This window comes from Gossypium raimondii, chromosome 8 (genome assembly GCF_025698545.1).
Source record: "Gossypium raimondii isolate GPD5lz chromosome 8, ASM2569854v1, whole genome shotgun sequence".
NCBI classification, from domain to species: domain Eukaryota; kingdom Viridiplantae; phylum Streptophyta; class Magnoliopsida; order Malvales; family Malvaceae; genus Gossypium; species Gossypium raimondii.
Genome location: NC_068572.1, coordinates 58,078,944 through 58,088,677, shown reverse-complemented (window position 1 = coordinate 58,088,677; position 9,734 = coordinate 58,078,944). Strand labels below are relative to the sequence as shown.

The 9,734-nt window shown below is 33.7% G+C and overlaps 1 protein-coding gene across 2 annotated transcripts; it reads left to right on the top strand.

Moving 5' to 3' along the window:
- The first annotated feature begins 3,071 nt into the window (after positions 1-3,071).
- Positions 3,072-9,514, top strand: LOC105792487 (eukaryotic translation initiation factor 3 subunit A). Of its 2 annotated transcripts, none has more exons than XM_012621085.2 (14): positions 3,072-3,197; positions 3,496-3,578; positions 3,814-4,295; positions 4,970-5,185; positions 5,290-5,658; positions 5,733-5,762; positions 6,378-6,605; positions 6,720-6,881; positions 7,021-7,242; positions 7,338-7,544; positions 7,626-7,832; positions 8,093-8,173; positions 8,311-8,512; positions 8,719-9,514. In XM_012621085.2, the coding sequence occupies exons 2-14, from the start codon at positions 3,533-3,535 to the stop codon at positions 9,264-9,266; spliced, it is 3,000 nt and encodes a 999-aa protein (XP_012476539.1). In that variant the 5' UTR covers positions 3,072-3,197; positions 3,496-3,532; the 3' UTR covers positions 9,267-9,514. The 2 variants fall into 2 exon arrangements, with proteins under 2 accessions (XP_012476539.1, XP_052490375.1); XM_052634415.1 differs by having other exon boundaries at positions 3,115-3,197; positions 3,474-3,578.
- The last annotated feature ends 220 nt before the right edge of the window (positions 9,515-9,734 follow it).

Here is a 9,734-nt window from a genome sequence, read left to right as displayed (position 1 = left end):
CAATTTTAAGAAGCATTTAGAGTTGTATGAGAAGTGGGGAAGTATGAAGATTTACATGATCCAGTTTAAAACAAATTTTTCCTATAAACTGCATGCTTATATATATCACGTTACAACTTTTTGGATAGATAAATATATGAAAAGGATATTACAACTTTCTGGAAAGATAAATGAAGTGAAGATAAACGGTACTTAGGGGTGGATTGTATTTTGACCCTCTACTGAAAAAATTAGAAATGTATAAATTAGTCCATCATGGAAGGTTAATTTAGATGGTTAATTACTAATTTGGTCCCTGAACTATAGCTAAAATATCATTTTGATTTTTTAAAATTTATTCTTAACAACAATTCTAAAAAAAACAAAGAAATCTTAACAATAAATATAAATCATTAAAATATTAAAAATTATGTTAAAATATTTTTAAAAAATAATTTGATAAGTTCTCTGCAAAATTCTTTATTATTAATAAAAGGAACAAGGTGACAGAGAACAAATTAAGGTGCAAGAGCATCAAAATTTCTGGTTCACTGCTAACAACAAGAAGATATTATGATTGCTTGATCATCAAGCTTATCATGTCAAGACTAATGTAGGAGACGGTAGTCAGTTGATTAGTGACAGCTGAAAATTTTGAGGAGCAAGTGCGTCATATGCCTCCTTACGGGCTTGATACTTTTTTTTTTAAATACTCTTCACATCATTTTTTTTAAATGCTTAGAATCACGCAAAATCCCTCTCCAGCCTATAAATAGAAGAATAATGTGTTTCAATGCATTCAAACCCACATCCTCCTGCATTGATATTAATACTCATGCCAATTGAACTAAGACTCAATCAGCAATTTCACAATACTTGTTAATTAATTAGAATTGAAAACTTTAGGGTTAATGTATTTTTAAACTATATTAAAAATTATTAAAAAATAGTGAAAGTTAAATTTATTGAATTTTTAACATAATTTTAATAATTTATATTTATTTTAAGATTTTTTTCAATTTTTAAAATTATTGTTAAGAAAAATTTTAAAATCAAACTGATATTTTAGCTATAGTTTAGGGATCAAATTAGTAATTAATCATTTAAATTAACGTTCCATGTTATCATTTAATAAAAAATTTAACCAATCACTAATTTATATGTTTTGAAATGTATAATGACTAATTTAACCTTTTTATTAAAATAGATCGAAATGCATCGAAATGCAATCCACCCTAATTACATGGACTTCCGATATTTTTATCAAAGATAAACCACTCTCTTTGGTACAAACAATAAATCAACCTAATATTCATCCAATCCCTTTAATATTTTTAAATTAAAATAAAACTAATTAATAAAATATAATTTTCAAATAAAGGCTAAATATATAAATTGACTCTTGAATTTTGTCATTTTTCTTAAGTTGACCCCTAGATTTTTATCAAATTGGTCCTTAAAGTTGGTATCTGTTATGTAAAGTAATTCTGACCATAAAAACATTTGTTTTTGAACAATTGAGTGATGTGACCAAATTAGGAAGTGACACCTAGAAAAATAGGGGAACAAACATGTCTTTCCTTCTTAATTATTCTAAAAAATTCAAAAGGAGCTTAAAAATTTAAAAGAAAAAACATTAATTTAAAAAATCTAAAAATATGTAAAAAATGAGAATTCAATATATATAAATATGAAAAAGATAAAAATATTTAAAATTTTAGAATTTTAGAATTTTACAAAATCAAATTGAATAAAAAAAATAGTTACAACTCTCTCTCCCTCTCTTTTCCTCTTGTTTTTTTTCTCTTCTTATCTGTGTTAATTGAACTGGTTCGGTTGAGGACCAGTTCGAAAAGTAATTTCGAATTAATTAGATTGAAAATTAGCATGAATCGGTTGAATCAAATTATTTTAATTTTTTAATATTTTTAATATTTTTAATTGAATTGATTAAACTGATCAGATCAATCGAATCAACGAATTTGATTTAAAAAAAGCAGTGCTTCCTATCTTTCCTTCTTTTTTTCTCCCAAAATAAAACCCTACTTGCAACCGCTTCCACCACCCTTCGGTCACCTTCTTTGTTGTTCCACCACCTCCGACCAAATAGTAGGGGATTTGATAATCTCCAGCAACATAAACATCATCCTTCAATTTTTTAAGTATTAAAAAGAAAAAAGAAACATGATAATTTTTAAGATTACTTGATAACGTATATTAATTATGAAAATATAAATAGTTTGATGACAAAAATTAAGCATAAAAAAAAGAGAAATAAGAAAATTGTTGAGAAAAGAAAATATTTAAGAATAAATTTAGAAAAAAAATTAAACTAACCAGTATTATCACGTATTTGAAAAAAAAATTATTTTTATTTATTTTTAATAAACCTATGACAGAAAGAAGGTGTGGAGATCTGACTTATTATTATTATCTATCTCAATTTTTTTTTACTTCATTTTATATGAGCGTAGTATGATCATTTTTTGATACAATGTCTAGAATTACTCATAGACTTTTCTCAGAATAATGCGCATCAACTGATTTGAACTCATATCCTTTTGCACTGACAAAAATACCGATACTAACTAAACTAAGACTCTATCAGTGCATCTCAATTTTTATCTCTACCTTTTGCATCCATCATCAATAACAAATATTAATCCAACATTGAAAAAAAGTTTAATATTTTTCGCTATGAAAAATCTTGGGATTTGCTGTGGACAAAGGGAACATGCCTAAATCATAAGTATCAACTTGGGATAATGTATCATAGAGGTCAAATATATATTTAAACCAAAAAAAAAAATGAAATTTGCTCAAAAATAAGAAGCACAAGGACTTGTTGTACAATTTGACTTAAAAATTTTCACATGAAATGATGATATTAATATGCCACATCAGCTTTCCGTCACACAGAAGTTAACGACTCACTGATCAATGATCATAATGTAAAATTGATAATGTTTGTGACCATATAGTAAAATTTAAAAGTTTGGTGACTAAAACATAATTTTAGGCAAATGGAAGTGACTAAACTTGTAGTTTATCCTAAAGTATATAGGGCCGAATTTATTTGGGCCGAATTTATTTGAAGTTTATTTATTTATTTTATCTTTCTTTTCAAGCAGAAGCCTCAGACAAACCCTCTTTCTTTCTTTCTTCTTCTTCTACTTCAGTTATCATTCATCGCGGCCGCTCTTAACCCTCCTTTTCAGGTGAGTCTCCCATATTCAATCTCATATTTATTTTCTAGGGAAAATTTCATCGTTATTTTTATATCAGATCGGGCTACGAGACCGACTTAATTTTTTTATTTGTATTTTAGATTTTGTGTGAATTTAGTGGATATATTTTAGGAATTGTAATACAATTTCGGATCGTAGTTTTATTTTATTTTTTATTTTGATTGGGAACTTGTATTTGGCTTCCTTCCTAGATTGAAGATAAAGTTTTTTTAAGATTAATTATTCTTTAAATTATTTGATTGATAGAAAACGGCGTTGTTTGTTTTAGGCGACCAAGGGCGGTTTTAAGAATTTGATTCAAAAACATGGCGAATTTTGCGAAACCAGAGAATGCCTTGAAGAGAGCTGAAGGTTAGCTACAAAAGTTTCCTTTATTAGTTTGTTCGTTGTTTATTCAATTTTTTTTTTGTTAATATATGCTACCCATTGTTTAGTATCAGAACGATTATCTGCTGTTAATGTGAATCTGGGTCTTGCAGTCATTGCCCTAATTTTTTAAAAGTTTATGTTGGGTTGTGATATTTAATTATACTTTTATGGTATAATGTGTTTGTAATGTATTGACTTTGTGATGTGGTTGATGCAGAGTTGATTAATGTTGGGCAGAAGCAAGATGCTTTGCAGGCTCTTCACAATCTAATAACTTCAAAGAGATACAGAGCTTGGCAGAAGCCGCTTGAAAAGATCATGTTTAAATATGTAGAGCTGTGTGTTGACATGCGGAAGGGTCGTTTTGCCAAGGATGGTCTGATTCAATATCGTATCGTATGTCAACAAGTAAATGTTAGTTCTCTGGAGGAGGTGATCAAGCACTTCATGCATCTTTCTACTCAGAAAGCCGAGCAGGCTCGAAGCCAGGCAGAAGCCTTAGAAGAAGCTCTTGATGTTGATGACCTTGAAGCTGATAAAAGGCCTGAAGATCTAATGCTAAGCTATGTCAGCGGAGAGAAAGGAAAGGATAGGTCTGATCGTGAGCTTGTTACTCCTTGGTTCAAGTTTCTCTGGGAGACCTATAGAACAGTGCTTGAAATATTGCGGAACAATTCCAAGTTAGAGGCACTCTATGCGGTATTTCCTGTCTTAATGACTTTCCATAAATGTTCATCATTTGTTGCAACTATATCTGTAAATTTTAAATTTTTTACTACTACAGGAAAATTGACAAACCTGTTTTTAGCATTATCATAGGAGGGACTCTAGGTTCTTGCATACTATTTTTGTGTTCGTAGTCTTTCATTGAAAGATGAGTGGAACTGTTAATTAATTTGGTATTTAGAATTGAAGTATTCTTTGTATTACAATCTTTAAGCTTTAAAGGATAAGTTTTGAGTAACATAGGGACTTACAGTTGTTATTTGGTGAATTACAAAGAATTAACGAGGTTACTGAAAAAAAAGGAACATGGGAAAAAAAAAAGATTTTGGTCTTGGGAAAATGATAATTAATTTAGCATTTGGAATCAATGCTTCTTTTTCTTTCTGTTTTTTTTTTTTTTTGGGGGGGGGGGTGGTTAACAATATTTTAGCTTGAAAGGTAAGTTTTCAGGAACATAGGATTTAGTTTGTCCAAAAAAATTGTTTTTGGTCTGGTGTAGGTGATTTCACCTGCACATCCTTACAGTTGAAACATAACGGCATTAATGTCCCTTGTTTTGTGTTTGTACTTGATAATGTCTTGTTTCCATGGTTATATGTAAAAATTTGGAATAACTAAGCTTTCTGTTTTTAAAAACTATCCTGTAGATGACAGCACATCGGGCATTCCAGTTCTGCAAGCAGTATAAACGGACAACAGAGTTCCGAAGGTTGTGTGAGATTATAAGGAATCATTTAGCAAATCTAAATAAATATAAAGACCAGAGGGACAGACCTGATCTTTCAGCACCTGAAAGTTTGCAACTGTATCTTGATACAAGATTTGAGCAGCTAAAGATTGCTACTGAACTTGGACTCTGGCAGGTATGCTTCTTGCCTTATCCACCTTTTTGTTCTTAATGGACGAGTTTGCTATCATGTAATGGATAGATCTTACCTGCTTCCTATTGTTATGTTGGTCCTTACAGGAAGCTTTTCGTTCTGTTGAAGATATTCATGGATTGATGTCCATTGTCAAGAAAACTCCCAAGGCTTCCTTGATGGTGGTTTATTATGCCAAGTTAACTGAAATATTCTGGATTTCAGGCAGCCATCTTTATCATGCTTATGCATGGTTCAAGCTATTTTCACTTCAAAAAAGCTTTAATAAAAACTTAAGTCAGAAGGACTTGCAGTTGATAGCGTCATCAGTTGTTTTGACTGCACTGTCAGTTTCCCCTTACAATCAAACACGTGGTGCATCACACTTGGAACTTGAAAATGAGAAAGAACGCAACCTTCGAATGGCAAATCTTATAGGATTTAATCTTGAATCTAAACTTGAGAACAGAGAAGTGGTATGTTGTATTTTCATTTGATGTGCTTTTGTTTTTCTTGACGTTAACCAACTCTGACATTATGTTTCTTACAGTTGTCAAGGTCAGCAGTTCTCACAGAGCTGGTATGCTTAAATTTTATGAGTTCTTTTTGCTTTGTTTCTTCTTTTCTCTGCATGTTACTTTTTTTTTTATGGCTTGTTTCTCATGAATTTTCAAAGTTTAAATTGTTCAAATAGCCTTTAAAAAAGAAGAAGCAAGATTCTGGATGGTAATGTTGTCAATTACTGATTGTTGATACTCTTAACAATGACATTTCTCAAATCAATTTTAATATGGTAGAACTTAACCCAACTAGGGCCGCTAATCACAAACTATTTGGGTTTGGCTACATCACATAATTTCTCCATTGTTTTAAGGCGAATAATCAATTGCTATATAGGCTTACTCTTTATCTAGGTTATCATAGCCTTAAAAATCTGCTCTATTCCTGGATCTCTTTTTGGTCCTGAATCATTATATTCATGAAGTAATGGTTTCTCTTTGCTATGTTCTTTAAGATAAAGAAATAAGTCTTTGCATTTTTGCAAGTTAGACTTGAGTTCTCTCTCTCTCTCTCTCTCTCTCTCTCTCAGTTGTATGGGATACCAAATAGTACTGGCTCTACATTTATGTGACTAGAATTTTTAATGTCTTTAGAGTCTTGACCAACTGCTTTTTGTTATTTCCTTTTTATTTAGGTATCCAAAGGTGTACTTAGTTGTGCAACTCAAGAAGTGAAAGATCTTTACCATCTTTTAGAAAATGATTTTCTCCCTCTTGATGTTGCATCTAAGATACATCCTTTGTTGATGAAAATATCAAAACTGGGTGGGAAGCTGACTTCAGCTTCATCTGTTGCCGAAGTTCAACTCTCTCAATATGTTCCTTCCCTTGAAAGGCTTGCTACCCTCAGATTGCTTAAGCAGGTCTGTTTCTGTTTTTTGTTAATTTTCTTTTCGTTGTTCTTTTTTATTTTTTACTTGTGTTAAGCTTAAGCATTTGTTTTCTTGTGTTTATGCTTGATTTACTTGCTTCTCCAGGTTTCCCAACTTTACCAGACAATGAAAATTGAGAGTCTGTCTCAGATGATCCCCTTTTTTGAATTTTCTATGGTTGAAAAGATTTCTGTTGATGCTGTGAAACATAAGTTCATATCCATGAAAGTTGACCACATGAAAGGTGCTGTGCTGTTTGGTAATACGGTAAGTTAGGATTTTTGGCTGTTTATGCTTATTTCTTTGTTGGATATTTCTAGGATTTATGCATTCTGTTCACATTTCCTAAAGGCCTCTGTATGGCACATGATAATATATTTCTTTTTCATTATGCTGTCCTTTTCAGGGTCTTGAATCTGACAAGCTTCAAGATCACTTGGCTGTTCTTGCTGAGTCTTTGAATAAAGCAAGAGCAATGATATACCCCACTCCGAAGAAAGCATCAAAGCTGGGTGAAGTTTTACCAGGGTTAGGGGAAATTGTAGACAAGGAACACAAAAGACTTCTTGCACGGAAATCAATCATTGAGAAAAGAAAGGAAGAACAAGAGCGTCAATTATTGGAAATGGTATCCCCATTTAAAACATGAGGTTTCATTATTTAGCAAAATAACAGAAATTTCATAAACTTGTGCCCATGCTTTTGTTTGTTTTGATATGTTAGGAACGTGAGGAGGAGTCAAAGAGGCAGAATTTGCTGAAGAAAACTGAAGAAGCAGAAAAGAAGAGGCTTGCTGCTATGTTTGAGCAACAACGAGCTGAAAGAATTCGTAAGGAAATAGAGGAGCGAGAGCTTGAAGAAGCACAGGCACTACTACAGGAAACTGAAAAGCATTTGAAAAGGGGGAAAAAGAAGCCAATTTTGGATGGGGTAAGTGGCCATTTTTTTCATCCAATCAAGTTCTTTTATTCACATTGAATTTGGTTTTTGACTATGAATGGGTGCATCCAGGAGAAATTAACAAAGCAAACCTTGATCGAGCGGGCTTTGAGTGAGCAGCTTAAGGAGAGGCAGGAACAGGAGAAGAGACTACAAAAGGTTGCCAAAACAATGGACCATCTAGAAAGGGCAAAGAGAGAGGAAGCAGCCCCCTTGATTGAAGCTGCTTTTCAACGGCGATTGGTAGAAGAGAAGGTGCTTCATGAACGTGAGCAACAGGTGAAAATTCCAGTTCTCGATTTTGTTATCCCACCTGTTTTTGCATTTAGAACATACCTTGTTTGCAATTCTATAAACGTATAAAATATTTTGTTGTGCTCAAGTTTGCTTCAACAGATGCCCTTCCTTCATTTGCGTATCCATCTCTAATGGATGGACTGTCAATCTATGTTGCACCATCTTTGTTTGAGAGGTTTTTGTTGCCATTGCCAACCTTTTGATGATATCATCTTTAATTCTTTTTTCCTTCTGACTTGTAGCTGGAAGTTGAGTTGAGCAGACAGCGCCATGATGGGGACTTGAAAGAGAAGAATAGGCTGGCACGTATGTTAGAAAACAAGGTCAGTACCTTTGGGATTTGTGGCTTTATGTTCTTGAGATAGAGAGCTCTTGGCAGAGATGATCTTCTTTGCTGGTTCCTACATCTTTTCCAGTGTTATTCATTTAACATACACATTTTGTTTCTGCTTTTCCACAGATGATTTTCCAGGAAAGAGTAATAAGTCGTCGGCAAGCTGAGTTTGACCAACGGAGAGTTGAGGGAGAGGAGAGGATCAAACAAATAATTCAGGCTCGGAAGCAGGAAAGAGATATTAAGAGGAAGAAAATATTTTTTGTGAGGTCTGAGGAGGAGAGAATCAAGAAGATGCGCGAAGAGGAGGAGGCTCGTAAACGTGAAGGTATATATTTTCAATGAGATTTTTTCTTTTGAAAAAAGCCAGTTTATACTTGATTCATGAATTTCCCCTTCTCACATAATAGAATTGTCTCACCTCTTATTAACTTAAACAAATTTGAGTACTTTGTTCAGAGTCATATCAGTTATGTTTTTCTGTTATTTAAATTCTGTTTTCGTCATTATTTATTGGATCCTTGAAACTTGCAGAGGCTGAGAGACGAAGGAAAGAAGAAGCTGAACACAAAGCAAAAATGGATGAGATTGCTGAAAAGCAGAGGCAAAGAGAGCGAGAATTGGAAGAGAAAGAGAGGCTGAGGCGAGAAGCTCTCTTGGGAAGGGCACCGGAGGGGATTTCTAGGCCTTCTGAACTTCCTGCTGGGTCCCGTACAACCGAGCCTGTCGTTGCGACTCCAGCTGCTGCTGCTGCTGCTGCTGCTCCAACTACTGGGAAATATGTTCCTAAGTTCCGGCTAAGGCCTGAAAGCTCTGGTCCAGCTCCACCTTCTGAGCCTGATCGATGGGGCAAGCCAGCACCGTTGGAGCCCGACCGATGGGCTGCTGGCAGCAGGGCTCCTCCATCACAATCTGATCGCTGGACTAGTGGCAGTAGGGCTCCACCTCAGGATTCTGATCGTTTGGCAGGTGGTGGTAGCAGAGCTACACCTCCAGATTCAAATCGTTTTGGTGGTGGCAGTGGGAGCAGCAAGGCAGAACCCTGGCGACCTTCAAGGGCCAGGAACCCACAACGCGGTTGAACCGGCTGCTGACCGTCAAATGCTGGGTTGGAATGAATGCAGAAATTTTTGTACTTGGGAACTATTTATGGTTGTCAGTGACAAATGACAAACAGCTTTGAGGCATATTGGTTTTTGGGGACGTTAAGACATGATAAAGTTGTATTATGTTTTTTATTTGTTTATTTATTTTTCCTTGGATGGATTACTGCATTTTGTATGTCGAACCTTTTAGACAGAGTTGTTAAGGCTGGATCTTGTTTCTTCAATTTTGTAGGTAGGGTTTTTATTTTTATTTTTTTATATATTGCATTAGTTTCTTTAACTTTTGAATATTATAGGCTTTTCTCTTTGCCTTTTTCTAAAAAAGAATACATTTAAGGTCCTTTAAGAATTGTTGCTATTGGACCTGAAATTTGATTTGAGCTCCACTGAATGCTATTATAGAAGCTCGAATCCAGCTTTAGGTAAAGTTGAGTTATTTGAGCA

Bases quoted from the DNA above. Each gene is read 5' to 3' on its own strand.
- LOC105792487 (XM_012621085.2), top strand. From the start codon at position 3,533: ATGGCGAATTTTGCGAAACCAGAGAATGCCTTGAAGAGAGCTGAAG. The intron at 3,579-3,813 runs GTTAGCTACAAA...TGGTTGATGCAG, and splicing joins TGCCTTGAAGAGAGCTGAAG to AGTTGATTAATGTTGGGCAG. The intron at 4,296-4,969 runs GTATTTCCTGTC...ACTATCCTGTAG, and splicing joins AGTTAGAGGCACTCTATGCG to ATGACAGCACATCGGGCATT.